Below are 15,969 nucleotides of genomic sequence, written 5' to 3'. Positions count from 1 at the left end.
GCGGTAGGCCGTCGCCTCGATGCTCACGAACATGAATCTTAGCAGAAAAAATAACACTCGTGTGACAGACATGCAAATGACCAACCATTGAAGAACAAAAATTAGCATACAAGGAATCTGCTGCGGCTGCACAACTCAAGATCAAATTGTTGAGACAAGCATCTAGCACGCGGAACCAAGCCCCGAAAGACGTTGATGATGTAGTGCCGACTTGGAAGCATTCTTGACGTGAGTCGCTGCCGCCCAGAGGAATCAGCGAGGAAGACGCGGGAGGAGTGCCCGCTCGGGAAGGACCGGGTGGTCGACTGTGATGCGACGGCCGCCTGCGCCGCGGGATGAGTGCTCGCCGGGGAAGGATCAGAGGTCAACAACGACGGCCCGACGATGGCAATGGTCATGATGAGCGTCGTGAGATGATTTGTCGCTGGGGAAGGAGAAGACCAGTGGTCGACGGCACCAGCGGCGGCCGCCGGCGACGCGGGAGTGATGGTCATGGGCGATGCGAGACGAGTTGTTGCTCGGGAAAGACTCAACATGCGTGCCAGCTGAGCCATACACCGATCGCGGCGGCAGATGAAGAGATCTCCTTATCCATGGATTTGTCACGTTAACCAAACAGAATTTTAGTTTGTTATAACCAAAAACATGTGTAGGCCAAACTGGTTTAGTAAAATCACCGTATCCAAACAACCCCTTCAAGGCTATGTGGTCTTGTGTTGCATTTGCCAACCCAAAAGAAGAAGAAGATTTGACACTGAACCCCGGGCACAGTATTCACTTCCTGAAACTGAACCTGTCGATAGAAACAGGCCGTCGAAGTAGACGGCGCAGGGGTGGGGGCGGACCGGTGGAGAGGGATTCCGACGCGGCGGAGGTAACTGAGCGCGGAGGCGGCGCTTGGACGACGAAATCTTCTCGCCGTCTCGCCAGTAGGGAGCTCGCCGCCTCCGCCTCGGGGGCGGCCTGGCTGCCTCATCTCGGCCGGCGGAACCTGATGCCTCGCCTCCACTCCACCAGGCCCATGTCCCACATCCGCCTCCGCCGCCGGCTGCCCTCCTCCTCCACCACCACCTCTTCGCCGTCACCGTCCTGGTGTCCCCATGCCGCCTTCGCCGCTGCCACAGAGCGTGTCCGCGCCGGCACGCTCAGTCCGGAACACGCGCACCACCTGTTCGACAAATTGCTTCGGCAGGCCACTCCGGTCCCCGAGCGCTCCCTGAACGGATTCCTTGCCGCCCTCGCGCGCGCCGGACTCCTCCGCGTGCAAAGACGGCCCCGCCCTCGTCCTCGCCATCTTCAACCGCGTCTCCCGGGAAGAAGCCGGCCTGCGGGTGGCCACGCCCACGATCTGCACCTACGGCATCCTCATGGACTGCTGCTGCCGCGCGCGTCGCCCGGACCTGGGGCTTGCCTTCTTCGGCCGCCTCCTAAGGACGGGCCTCAAGACAAACCAGATCGCCGCCAACAACCTCCTCAAGTGCCTCTGCCGCGCAAAACGGACCGACGAGGCTGTCGGCGTGCTGCTTCATAGGATGTCCGACCTCGGCTGTGTGCCTAACTGCATCTCACACGGCATAGTTCTAAAGAGCTTGTGCGAAGATAGCAGGAGCCAGCAAGCGCTCGACCTGCTCCGGATGATGGCAAAAGAAGGAGGTGCCTGCTCCCCTAGTCTGGTCACATATAACACGGTCATCCACGGCTTCTTCAAGGAAGGACAAGTAAGCAAGGCATGCAATCTATACCATGAAATGATGCAGCAAGGGGTTGTGCCTGATGTGGTGACGTATAACTCGATTATTGATGCGCTGTGCAAAAGGCCAGAGCTATGGGCAAGGCAGAGTTGTTCCTAAGGCAGATGGTTGATAACGGTGTTCGACCAGATAACGTGACATATACTGCAGTAATCCATGGATATTCCACTTTGGGCCAGTGGAAAAAGGCGGCTAAAATGTTTAGAGAAATGACAAGCCTCGGTCTTGTACCAAATACTGTCACTTGGAACTCATCCATGGCCTCCCTCTGCAAGCATGGAAGAAGCAAAGAAGCTGCAGAAATTTTTCATTCCATGGCTGCGAAGGGCCACAAGCCTGATGTCGTCTCGTATCGTGTTCTGCTCCAAGGGTATGCTACAGAAGGGTGCTTTGCAGATATGGTTGATCTCTATAATTCAATGTCAAGCAATGGTATTGTACCCAATCGCCAGGTTTTCAACATATTAATTGATGCATATGCTAAGCGTGGAATGACGGATGAAGCTATGCTTATATTTACTGAAATGCGGGGACAAGGACTGAGTCCAGATGTATGCACCTATTCAACTCTTATATCTGCACTTAGCAGAACGGTAGGCTGGCGGATGCCATGGATAGATTCAGTCAGATGATTTCTATTGGCATACAACCAGACGCAGTTGTTTATCAAGCTCTAATTCAGGGTTATTGTACAGTTGGTGATTTGGTGAAAGCAAAGGTTTTGGTTTCTGAAATGATGAACAGAGGTATTCCTCCTCCTGACATTGTGTTCTTTAATTCAATAATGACTAGTCTATGCAAAGAAGGAAGGGTTACAGATACACACAGTATCCTTGACTTCGTTATACACTTTGGTGTGAGGCCTAGCATCAGTACATTTAATTTGCTGATTGACGGGTATTGCTTAGTTGGCAAGATGAAGAAAGCTTTCGGAGTACTTGATACCATGGCATCAGTAGGCATTGAGCCTGATGATATTTCATATAGTGCAATCATTAATGGCTGTTTTAAAAATGGAAGGATCGATGATGGATTTACCATATTCCGAGAAATGCTGAAGAAAGTTAAACCTACAACTGTTACATATAACATCATACTGGGTGGGTTATTTTGTGCTGGGAAAACAGTTGCTGCAATGAAAATGTTCCATGAGATGATCGAAAGTGGAATAACAGTGAGCAGTTCCACATACAGGACAGTCCTTGGAGGACTTTGCAGGAATAGTTGTGAGGACGAAGCGATCACCCTGTTCCAGAAATTAGGAGCAATGAATGTGAAGTTGGATATTGCAATACTCAATACCATGATCAATGCAATGTTCAAGCTTCAGAGAAGAGAAGAAGCTAACGATTTGTTTTCTGCAGTATCAGCCAGTGGATTGGTACCTAATGCTTCTACCTATGGTGTAATGATAAAAAATCTTCTAAGAGAAGGATCAGTGGAAAAAGCTGAAAATATGTTCTCATTAATGGAGAAGAGCGGTTGTGCTCCGGACTCTCGTCTTATAAATGATATCATCAGAATATTACTGAAGAAAGGTGAGATTGTCAAGGCTGGAAACTATATGTCTAAAGTTGATGGCAGGAGCATCTCACTTGAAGCTTCAACTACTTCGTTGATGATACGTCTCTTTTCAAGTGAAGGGAAATATCGGGGACAAATAAATTTGCTCCCTGTAAAGTACCAATTTTTCGATGGAGTTAGTTGAGCACTAGACAGAAAACCATTGGTCTGGTTTGGAGCTCCCTCTCAATGATGTTGATATGAGTTCTCTTCCATGTGCTCACCAAGATCGAGCTTGGCGTTGGTGGCCATGGTGTTTTGGCCCAATGCGTGTGGCTGCTGGGTGTGCATCCTATGGACATTGCCCCTAGTCTGCACGCCATTTCCATGCTCAAGGTTCACATCCTCTCCCTGAATATGCCAGGGGTGTTTGTACCCCAGGGCCTTTTATTTTTTTTATTCTACTGTTGCTGTTTTAAGATCTTCATGTTTATAGTTAGTTGCATGTGTTCAATATCAAGTTGGATATCAAATAATCTCAATACATTTTCTTGGTGCAGGTGTTTATGCTATGATGTATGGTCTTATAATCTGGAAATAGCTCTTGCAGGCATGCCTTGATGTTGTTCTTCCTCGTGTTTGCTAGAGGGAAAATGTGGCCATCCAGTCAGTGAATTTCGTAATTTCCTTCTCTGCTCAACTCAAGTTGCAGCTCACTTAAAAACCTTCAATTCATTCCATATGAAATTGTGTCGCATGTGTTGTTCTTTTTTATGATATATATTTATTTGGAATTCGATCAAGTACTGTAAAATGTCACCCTTCATTTGACGGATAATAGTTGACTCTCAAGTTCTGCACCTGCATCATCCAAGCACTCTCAGTTTTTCTTCCTTGGGCACATAATGGCCCAGGCGCTGTCAAGCGAGGATCACCTTAATTAGGGAAAATATTATTTATGTGGGCTCCTCCTAAAATCTCTCATTCCCTCTTCATCATCTTCACATTCTACAACACGATCTTAGCCGATGACTTCGATGTGGGAAGGACCATAAAAAAAACTCACAATGTCTCTGTTGAGGCACTTGTAATTGATATTGAATCACTGAAATATGTTTACCTCAGTTGCAACGTCCAGGCAATGAGCTAGTACATATAATTGTATAGTATATGTCTATGAATTTCCAGCAAATTTTTTTTGCGGGTGCAGCAACATACATTTTCATAAGTGAAGTAAGCAAAAAAAGACAAATATGTGTATAAAAATGGGACCTCCTTTTGTTCTTTCTGGGCCACGATTTTTTCTTTTTTGCATACAGGCATGAAAAAAACATCTATATGTATCCTTGCAAAAAAATATTGAAATTTTCCTAAAACTTGTAAATAGCAAAAAAAAAAGGTCATCTTCAAATATCCAAAGCGCCTCACTCCAGATGTAGTAGGGCCTAAGAAGGAAACATAAATTCAATGGCATGTACAATGAACCCGTGGCACTGGCAACTGTTAATTCACAGTATCGCCGACAGGGCGAAATGACAATCGTATGCTTTTTGTTCCCATACATCCAAAATTATTACAAAATTTTGGAACTTCCTGAGACAAGTGATAACAGAAAAAGGAGAAATCATATGTGGATGGCCTTAGAATGGGTTTGCAAGCAAGCCTCCTTGAGGGCCTCACTCACAGTGGGATGTGCATGGCATATTCGGGCAACATCCTCGCTGGATGCTCCATACTGCAGGGCAAGCACAGCTTCATGGATGATCTCTCCAGCATTCTGCGCCATTATGTGCACACCAAGAATCTTGTCAGTTTCCTTGTCAGCCACGACCTTAACCATCCCCTCGGCATCATCAATAGCCTTCGCACGGCTGTTTGCCATGAGCGGGAATTTGCCGACTCGGTAGGCAATTCCTGAGGCCTTCACCTGCTCCTCCGTCTTCCCGACAGATGCCACCTCCGGATGTGTGTAGACCACACCAGGCACCAAATCATAGTCAACGTGACCTTCCTTGCCAGCAAGGAACTCGACACATGCCACACCATCCTCCTCAGCTTTGTGGGCAAGCATGGGCCCAGGGATGGCATCGCCGATCGCATACACTCCACTCACATTGGTCATGAACCGCTTATCGACGAGGATCCTGCCAGCCTTGTCCATCTCAACCCCAATGGCATCCAGCCCGAGCCCGGCGGTATATGGGGTCCTTCCAGCAGAGACGAGAACGATGTCTGCTTCAAGGATGCTCTGCTCACCTCCAGCTGCAGGCTCAAGTGTTAGCTTCACCCCGTCTCCAGAGGTATCAACTCCGACCACCTTTGTCTTGAGCATAAACTTCATTTTCTGCTTCTGCAACATGCGCTGGAACTGCTTCCTGATTTCACCATCCATTGATGGGACTATGTCTGGAGCAAATTCAACAACAGTGACCTCTGTCCCAAGACGGTTCCAGACTGAACCCATTTCCAGGCCAATGTAACCAGCTCCAATGACAACCATTTTCTTTGGGATACCTGACAAGCACAGGGCGCCAGTGGATGAGACAATCTTCTTCTCGTCAATTGTAATCCCAGGAAGTGATTTTACATCAGATCCAGTGGCAATGATTATGTTTTTTCCTTTGACAACAGTGTTACCACCATCGACCAAATCAACCGAAACTTCTGAAGGGGAAGTAAGTTTCCCAAAGCCTTTGACATATGTCACTTTGTTCTTCTTAAAGAGGCCTTCGATTCCTTTTGTTAACCCGGCCACGGCCTTGTCTTTCTGCGCCATCATGGCTGGGAGATCCACTTCCAGATTAGAGATTTTCACTCCATGGTGTGCAAAAGAAGTCTTTGCTTCATGGTACATATGAGAAGAGTGCAACAGAGCCTGGTGGATCAGAAGCATTGAAGGAAGTTAGAAGTGTTTCCAATAAGCACATCTGCAAGGATATATCACCAACGTAGATAATTCTCTAGGTGTACTTGTTCACATAGAAGAAATACATCAAATGCTTAGATTCCAGATAAAGATGTTCATCTTATGCTAAGAGAATCCTAAGCTACAACATAAATTTCATGTAGGAGCTATACAAACGATAGGCCTATAAGAAAGATGTTGTAGACATATATTAGTAATATCCAACCTTGCATTAGTGTATCCAACTATGTTTGTACCCAATTAGGAGTCCCTATCTCGGGAGTCAAATTATGTTGTTGACTTCGTATGTTAGGATATGATTCCAACTGTTACAAACTGGACTTGCTGTTCCTACCTTATGAACTCTTTCCCTTCTAGTTGGCTAGTTGCTATCCCTACCCATCTAACTTCTGTATCTATCCCCACTACATCTCTTCCTAGCCAATCTTCCTACCTTATGAGAAGTTGAGTTACCGTGTAGATATTTAACTCGAACAAGAGTAAGTTTAGCTTGCATTTTATAAGACTCGAGAGAATCATATAGCCTAAATCATATATTGAAGATATAGGAAGGATAAACATGTAAGAAAGATGTTTCGCTCTCACACATAAAGATGAGACTTGATACTGTTTTTTAGCAGGAACAGTATTCTGGTAAACTGTTTGGGGAAAAACTGCAGAAAACCCTTTGCCCATTTCACCATTTATGACAGATAGTAGTACTATATTGTTAGCAAGGTAAAAAAAATGAATAGACCCATCTAACTGATTGCAAATGAAGTCCTCGCAAGTGTAAACAGAAATTATAAGGGTACAAAGCCTAACTGGAACAAAAATAGCTATAAAGCAAACAAAAATAATTTACTCAGATGATGCTCACAAGTTGGAATAACAAATATAAGCCTTATTACCCAAGGTAATGATAACCAGCCAAATCTCAGAGTGGAAGAAATTTACAAACACATAATAAAACCGAATTTGACGTAATTTCAATTCTGGGCCACAAAGATAACGCATAAAGACCTCTAATCATGGCGGTATATTGCAAAAGACCTCTAATAATCACGGAACTCAAAGCCTAGCTGCATAGTCCAAAATGCTACCCCGCGGCAATACCAGAGTTGATGCATCACAAACAGGCGCCTCATAATCACATCACATTAATTAATGAAAGGTAACAACACATGAGCTACAACGAACGACAAGAACCTAATTATGACATATTCCCTCTGTTCCATAATGTGGTGCATATAGATTTTTTAGGAAGTCAAACTTCATCAACTTTAACCAAGTTTATAGAGAAAAGTATCTACGTATATATTATCAAATTCATATCACTACATATATAAAGCACAAGATAGACTTCTGTATTATATTTATTTTGTATTATTATTGTTGATATTTTCTCAATAAACTTGGTCAAACTTTGTGATGTTTGACTTCAAGAAAAAACCATGCGCACTACATTGTGGAATGGAGGGAGTACTATATTGTTAGCAAGGTTAAAAATAGACACATTTAACTGATTGCAAATCAAATGAAATCCTTACAAGTGTATACAGAAATTATAAGGGTACAAAGTCTAACTGGAAAAAAAATGGTTATAAAAAAACAAAAATAAGTTACTCAGATGATGCTTGCAAGTTGGAATAACAAACTTTGTGGCCTAAGCTTAATGAAAACCAAACAAATCTCGCGGTCCAAGAAATTTACAAACACATAATAAAACTGAATTTGACATAATTTCAATTCTTGGCCACAAAGATAATGCATAAGACCTCTAATCATGGCGGTAGATTGCAAAAGACCTCTAATCAAGGGAACTCAAACCCTAGCTGCATATATAGCCCAAAATGCTACCCCGCTGCAAGGCCAGAGTTCATGCATCACAAAAAGGCGCTTCATCATCACATCATAAATTAATAAAAGTAACAACACATGAGCTACAACGAACGACGAGAACCTAATTAATAGCCATGCATCACAGATCTAGAAACACTCGGCGGCGTCACCTCGCATCGCGCCGCGAATGAACGGGACAGCAAACAAACGGAGAGGGCGTCGTCAGTCAATCAATCACCTTGGAGGGGATGCATCCGACGTTGAGGCAGGTGCCGCCGAGGGTGCCCCTCTTCTCGATGCAGGTGGTCTTGAGCCCCAGCTGGGCCGCCTTGATGGCCGCCACGTACCCTCCCGGCCCGCCGCCGACCACCACGACGTCGCTCTCCTCCGCCGCCGCCGCCGCCGCGTACGCCCTCCACGCGGACAGCGCCGCCGCCCCGGGGGCGTGCGCCCGCCGCGCCACCGCCTCCGCCGCCCTCCGCCTCGCCAGGATAGCCAGCGCCATCTTCCTCTGTTTCCTTTCTTCGACAGGAGAGGGTGGGAAGCGCCTATGGCATCTGGTCGATAAAAGTTATTTGTTCTCTACCGGGCCGGGGCCGGGGCCGGACGTGGCGGGAATGTGTGCGGCCGTACGTTGGGCCGAGAGGGATGTTGCTGGCTCACAGCGAACACCCAATCCTGCAGAGGATGGATATGGCCTTGTAGACCACTGGGATCCTGGGGAGGCTCTGCCCTCACAAGTCAATTTATTTTGCTATCCCTACTTCTCTTTCAGAACCACTAAAAAGCAAGGCATGCTTCTCATTCAATCAATCTGTTTCAAACACGGCATTTTCAGAAATCTGTCGTGTTCAAGTTAAATTTCTTGAGTTATGCATGGTTTGTTTACCGTAACTTCATCGCTGGGAACGAACATATGAAAAGCTCGAGATCTCTAGTTAGCAATCTCTCTCAAAGTCTCATTTGAGAACAACATTCATATACATGGATCAACACTCTCTTCCGTGAAACAAAAACGTTGATCGGAACAAAAGAACGATGATCGCCGGTTGTTACAACTGTTACACACAAACTTCCCACCCACATAAAAATGCTGGACGCATACCACCACCACCACCACCACCAACAACAACAACAACAACAAGACTAACTGATCTACCGCGTCCTTGCACGGCTCGTGCTAACACTGATTCAGAGTTATTCACAGCACACTGCTTGAGATTCCTTCTGGAGCTTCTCCCACAAGCACATCATAAGCCTCGGGCTCTGGTAGTGGGCGAGGACGTAATCAGAGTCGCATCCTTCGTTGTAGAAGCGCTCATCGTTGGCATAGTTCACTTGCTGGCCACTGTCTTTGTATTGCTGGATCCATATTCCCATGGCCACGTCTTCAAGTCTAAATAGCTGAGGCAGCAAACGAGATCAATCAAGAGATTTGTCAAAGGGTAAACACAAGAAAGAAGTTTACGAATGTATTGCGAGTTGATTTATCTTCGAACCTGAAGTGTTCGTTCTTGGTGACCTTGAACCACGAATTTAGCAACGTCCCTTGAAATTACGTATCCGGGACCATGAGCCCACGGCGGATATGTTTCGACAGGCCATTCCTGTGTTCCTCAAGGGTAAGAAAAGCAGCCTGAGAATGAACGTGTGCAGGGCAGGGTAACTGGAAACATGCCATACCTTTGGACTGATAAACCACTTGCTATCCTTGTCTCTGTGTGGTGAAGACTGGAAAGACATAAGACCATACAAGAGACCATGGGGGTTGGCCTTCTTCAGGCTAGAGATGACTTCATCAATCCTAACAAAAGCATCGTCATCTGTTTTCATGATGTACTTTGCAGGCATAATTTTGGTCTGCAAATTTGTAGACAAAATATAAGTTTATGTTGCCAGGATGTGCATATATTACTATATATAGCCTATAACCCATATCTGGAATTTGAGTAGGTGCTAAAGCCATGGTGATTTCAGGTTTACTTAACACATACAAGAACATGCATAATAAGCAAACCATGACAAAGGTGTTTGTATCCAGTAAATACCATAAGTTAATAAACTGTGTGTTTTCCAAAAACCATGGTAATTTTGGAGTATTAAAAAAAATCTAGTTATGCCCTACAGAGAGCAAGGAAAATGAAGTTCGTATAAGCTGCAAACCAGAAAGAGAATACATACCCCAAACATACAAATTGCAACAGTCTTTAGAGTGATCAAGGTATAGTAGTCAACAAATGGCATAAACTGGATATCACCATACAGCTGAGCTTCTCTCCATAATTCCATATTGACCTGCTCATTCTTATGCTGCATTTGAGGTCGAAAAAATGACGATCACATTGGATGAAACTAGTACTAGGTCATAGTAACACTTGAGCACCTTATTTGTCATGGATGAAAAAAGAGCTTAAAAAATATTTGTTCCTTCAATTTAACATTGTCTTGCTATTCTTCGCAGAAATTCACCTTGATTACCCAGTGCTAATTTAAGCTTCACGATTGCCATGAATAAAACAAAACCAAGGAAAAAGAAGATCTGCATTGTTGGGATATAGCTGGAATTTTAGTAACCTTTCGGCATTTTAAAATTTATCTGCAACAACTACTGAACAAGGTGCTAGCTGGATTGTTAAGGCTATATAAGCCTACTTCAAATGTAAGAGGTAGGAAACAGTGAAATATATATTTCTTTAACATGGAAAGTAATTAATATATAAATTGCATAATCTATTCATTGGTGTATTAGTATGGCGAGAAGTAGTTGTCCAATAAGAAGCAGTGTAAGGGTCTATTTGCATCTTAGGTCCAAAACATTCCTACACAGGATTGACTCCCAAAACTTATTCCATTATCTTCCCCTTTCTTTAAAACTTTTTCACACAGTAACTATGTAAGCAACTAAGTGAAAACCCATCTGTCAAAACGTGTGGATATAGTAACTAAATGTTCCTCAATCCAAAACAAAAATTTAGCAAGTTATACACTGTGATGTTGCTTCATCTAATATTCATATTATGAAGAAACATGGTCAGTCTCTCCCAAAATGGTACCCTCTTGAATGGAATTGGTGTTCACATACTACTACGTAGAAGCTAGTCTGTGTAGATATAATAACTGCTACAGGAAACTGGAAAAGCAATTAGGATTAGGAAGATCCAAGTAATAAGCAAGTGTCGCTCAATCCAATAAGCAATCACAACTGAACAGAAATATTGATGCAAAAGAAAGAATCTGAAAAACTGTAACTGCACTCAAGGCGATTGAAGTAAGCTTACAAGGCCAGTGAAAAACCGCACAGCTACTTCGCCTGAGCGGACAGACTCATATTGCATCCATGTTCGTCTCAAAGCCATCCGGCGCTTGAAGTTGTTTCCAGTAGAGAAAACACCAACAAGAAGAAAAATCCGCTTCTTTGGAACAGGTGGGGCCTTCAGAAGCTCAACACTAGCCATGTCTACATCTTCTGAAACTGGCAATCCATTAGCCAAGATTGATAGGAGCTCCAAATCCCCAGAGACCTTGACTTCTGCTACTGACCATGGCTCCAACCTCTATCAAAAACCTAACAGCATTCATAATTATCCAATACTCATGAACATTTATGAATGCAGTCTTGTCACTTAGCGTAAGCTTACCTCTCTGTATGCAAACGATGTCTCGTGCCTCCCATTTACTGTCAAATGGAACCCCTCAGCACCAGCCCACAGTGTTGCTGTAAAAGGTTCTCCTTCGACAATTGCAGTGCTGCCACTGAAATGTGCACGTCCTTTGAGCCTCTTTTCATCTTCAGGCTGGTTCGCACTAACATTCTGTGTGGTGTTGCTACTCCCCTGAATGGTATTCACACTCACTTGCTGATTGCAACGAACAAGGGCATCGACCGGACTGATCAAAAGAAATTTTGTTTTATCATAACCACCAGAAACTATAAGAACAAGAAAAATATTACATAATTCAAATAATACATACAGATATATTTTTATTTGTTGAGGGAATGGCTAAATTATACCGGAGGCCCACTTAAGTCCTACATGGCATCCACATGGATGGTCAACGCAAGTACAAGACTGTCAACACAACTCCATGCAATCTACCATGGGTCCAAGCAAGCAACCATATAGTCAACAAAAGTCCAAGCAAGTCCTCGTGGTCAACAAGTCAAAGGAAGAGAAGAAAAATAAAAAACCAGGTAAAAAATGAAGGCAAACAAGCAAAGGAGCCCAGGCCCAAGAGGAAAGCCTTTATATGGTGATGGGCTCCCATGGGCCACAATTCCCCTCCTAGCCCACCATGAGCGCATGGACTCATGGACAAAAGGTTACCTAGTTCTGCCCTTCCATGGTTCCACTTCCTTAGTTCAATGGTAACCTCGGTCAGTTGTCAAAGACCCCTAGCCTATAAATAGCCCCCATGGCATGCAACTCATTCACTCACACTTGAATAAATTCAAGAGGAGAGACACTTAGCCCTCAGAACCAAGGTTGAAGGAGGCCAGGGCCAGGTTTTCGAGTCCGAGGGACCTTTTAAGGCTCGGACCGTCGGGAGTTGTGGGACTTCGGAAGTGGCAACGTTCTAAATGTTCCGTGCGCAGAGCACTTCTCCCAACGGCTCTCTTCATAGGATGTAGGTCACCCTCCCACGAGGCGGCTGAACCTATTTAAAAAACATAGCCGTGTCACTTTGTCGGTGTACAATGACCTTCGCTATAAGGCCGTTGTACACAGCCCTAATTACATTTCTCTAACCACCCTACTAAGGATACACTAGCCAAAAGTTGTTTCCATAACAAGAACATTATTAATAATAAGAGTATAAGACCCATGATAGAGCCATAAAAGGACGCTAACAAAACCATAACGTTCATTCGGCATATAGGATTACTGCACCTTTTGGTCATCACCACTGCAGCTACTCAAATAGCAAATCAAAGTTCTAAGGGCAATTAACATATTACTTTTACCCAAAAATTCTTTGGATATAGATATACTTAACCACGACCATCAACAACTAAAACCCCAACAAGCAATGAAAATAAAGACTGTTCACTGGTAGCCTGGTACCAACTAAATCCGTCCATTTGGAAGCTGGCAGTAGAATATTCTGATCTATTGTCTGTTCAAAATGACATCAACCATCATTAGATGCTGGTCGTGATAAATTTGCTGAGGACACAATATGGCATCTAACCGAGTTATTATGGCCCATTTGTCGGTCGCTCTCATTGTTAGCATAAATAATCATCGTGTATCTGTGTTATGATGAATTGAAGATCAACACAACGTTAAACTCAGCAATCCTAAATGCAGTCAATTATATATCAAAAGTGGTGCTCGCATACTCCAGGTTGATACCACAGAGAAATGCTGCATTATCATCTAGCCTTCTTGCATACCCGGTCAAAGTCTAACCAAACATGAACTGATGCAAGATACCAGTCTTTTATGTAATGTATTCATTGACAACCTGAGTTAATCATCTGGACAACACTATTCAAGCATAGCACAATGTTTAATAGTACGATATAATTTCTGCATTGAGTTGGCTGCAAAGCAACAGTAACTGTATGATCAGACACAGGGCCACAGGGGACAATCTATATGTAGGGAACAATCTATGTTAGGCCACAGGGACAATCTATATGTAGGGATCCTTGTCCATCAACCATGGCGCCAGGCTAGATCGAACACTGACACTGTCAATATACCAACACATCCTGATATCTCTAGACGCATCAACTGAAAGCATGATAACTGGTGGTAAGACCGTGCCTCAAGAGTTCAAATTTGCAGATCTCAGCAACGCTGACAAAAAAAAGTATCACCTTAGTTGCCAGCTGCTATTGCTGCCGATGTGACCAAGCGGCGGGCACCGCTCCCACTCCCCCCAGCCGTCCTCGCGGGTCCAAGAACTCTGCTCCACCACCATCCCAGAAGGCCCGAGGCTCACATTGAAGCAGGCCACCACCTCGCCGCCTCCCCCCACCAACTCCGCCTGGAACCTGGCCGCTCCTTGCTTGGGCACCCCGACCACCGTCACCGCGGCGCCCTCCGCGAGCCCGCACGGGATCTTTACCCCACGGGCGCGCAGATCCCCGCCCACGGACGCCCGGCAGCTCGCGTCGCCGGTCTCTTGGTTGTTGCCGGCTGCTGCCGCCGCCGCGACGGCGGCGGTGAGGTTGCGCCAGGCGGCGGCCGCCTCGAGGACACCGGCGGCGGTGCCTGGGATCGCATCGGAGCGGGACAGGATGGGGCGGAGGAGGCGCCAGGAGAGGTGCGCGGTGGAGTTGGCGGGCGCCGGGTAAAGGCCCGAGAGCCCGGGGAGGGAGGGCAGGAGGTCGGCGACTGAGCCGGCCGGGAAGGTGGCGGGCTGGTGGGTGGTGAGGGGGGTCGGCGAGAGGAGGAAGAGCAGGGCGGCGAGGGAGACGATGAGGATCACGCCGGAGCAATTCCTCATCGGAGCGACTAGTCCACAGAGTTTGGGGAGACCTCACGCTCCATAGTTTGAGCTCGTGTTGTAAACGGCGTAATAAACGGCGCCTGCTCTAAACTGTTAAACTGTTAGACCGATAAGTGAGTTTAAATAGGATTAAATGGATGTTTTATTAGAGAGAGAGAGAAAGAATCACATCATCGAAATAGTGGCTTCCCTGAAAATTATTTCTTACCTACACCCTCTATTTCTAGATATAAAACGTTTTGACAGTTAGGTTTACCATCAATTCCGAAATTCGTTTAAAATATAACACTTGCATCATTTTTTAGCTAATGTTGTTAAATGGCACATGAAATGTCAATTTACCGCTATAGTATATGACCAAATTTTAATCCTTCTTCTCCACCCTAACTGCAACCCAGCTAGCCCAGCAAGGCGAACTCAACACCAGAAGAGCCTCAAGCATGTCGTCTTCTTCCTCAGGCAGTCATGTGGCAAATAGCACGGGCGCGCCATGCCACCTTCCCTCCCTTGTTGACCAATCGAGTTGTTTCTCAGCACCAACATGATCACCAGGATGAGCATTCCATGGCTAACTCATGCGCCATTGATGGTAGCTAGAACTATGTCGATATTTCCCCGGAGAGGGAGGGATGATGTAGCACAGCGACGGTAGAGTATTTCCTCAGTTATGAAACAAAGGTATCGAACCAGTAGGAGAACCAAGCAACACAACGTAAGCAGCACCTGCACACAAATAACAACACCTCACAACCCGACGTGTTAAAGGGTTTTTTTTTGACTATTTACTGTAGAGCAACAGCCCCACAGTCCTTCCGGGTAAATTGTAGGGGTTGTTAAAGAGGTTGTTAAAGGGGTTGTCAATCCCTTCCGGGTAACGGCACCAGAAATTGGCAAGAACTTGAGGTAAATTGTAGTAGATTGAATAAATAGATCGCAAATAAAATAAAGTGCAGCAAAGTATTTTTTGATTTTTGGATTAATAGATCTGAATAAAAATGCAAAGGAAAAGTAGATCACAAGGCAAATATATGACAAAGAAGACCCGGAGGCCCTATGTTTCACTAGTGGCTTCTCTCGAGAAAAATAGCAAACGGCGGGTAAACAAATTACTGTTGGGCAATTGATAGAACTTCAAATAATCATGACGATATCAAGGCAATGATCATTACATAGGCATCACGTCTAAGATTAGTAGACCGACTCCTGCCTGCATCTACTACTATTACTCCACACATCGACCGCTATCCAGCATGCATCTAGTGTATTAAGTTCATGAAAAAACGGAGTAATGCAATAAGAACGATGACATGATGTAGACAAGATCCGTTTATCTATATGGCGGTAGATATAGATCTCGTCTTTTTATCCTTAGTAGCAACGATACATACGTGTCGGTTCCCCTTCTGTCACTGGGATCAAGCACCGTAAGATCGAACCCACTACCGGGCACCTCTTCCCATTGCAAGATAAATAGATCAAGTTGGCCAAACAAAACCCAAATATCGGAGA

General features: G+C 45.0%; 2 protein-coding genes and 1 pseudogene across 2 annotated transcripts; 1 reads left to right on the top strand and 2 right to left on the bottom strand.

Annotated features, from left to right (window-relative positions):
* Window positions 1-703: 703 nt before the first annotated feature.
* On the top strand, window positions 704-4,048 carry LOC123157724 (protein Rf1, mitochondrial-like; annotated as a pseudogene).
* Window positions 4,049-4,665: 617 nt separating this feature from the next.
* LOC123180227 (dihydrolipoyl dehydrogenase 1, mitochondrial) lies at window positions 4,666-8,609 on the bottom strand. The gene is made up of 2 exons (XM_044592209.1): window positions 8,240-8,609; window positions 4,666-6,129 (listed from the first exon to the last, which is right to left on the bottom strand). The coding sequence occupies exons 1-2, from the start codon at window positions 8,504-8,506 to the stop codon at window positions 4,879-4,881; spliced, it is 1,518 nt and encodes a 505-aa protein (XP_044448144.1). The 5' UTR covers window positions 8,507-8,609; the 3' UTR covers window positions 4,666-4,878.
* Window positions 8,610-8,918: 309 nt separating this feature from the next.
* LOC123180226 (hydroxyproline O-galactosyltransferase GALT3) lies at window positions 8,919-14,522 on the bottom strand. Its single transcript, XM_044592208.1, has 7 exons — window positions 13,826-14,522; window positions 11,640-11,889; window positions 11,280-11,555; window positions 10,183-10,311; window positions 9,685-9,861; window positions 9,501-9,608; window positions 8,919-9,405 (listed from the first exon to the last, which is right to left on the bottom strand). The coding sequence occupies exons 1-7, from the start codon at window positions 14,455-14,457 to the stop codon at window positions 9,199-9,201; spliced, it is 1,779 nt and encodes a 592-aa protein (XP_044448143.1). The 5' UTR covers window positions 14,458-14,522; the 3' UTR covers window positions 8,919-9,198.
* Window positions 14,523-15,969: the final 1,447 nt, after the last annotated feature.

The sequence above is a fragment of the Triticum aestivum genome, chromosome 1D, assembly GCF_018294505.1.
Source record: "Triticum aestivum cultivar Chinese Spring chromosome 1D, IWGSC CS RefSeq v2.1, whole genome shotgun sequence".
Classification (NCBI taxonomy): Eukaryota; Viridiplantae; Streptophyta; class Magnoliopsida; order Poales; family Poaceae; genus Triticum; species Triticum aestivum.
This window is presented reverse-complemented; position numbering and strand designations above follow the sequence as displayed.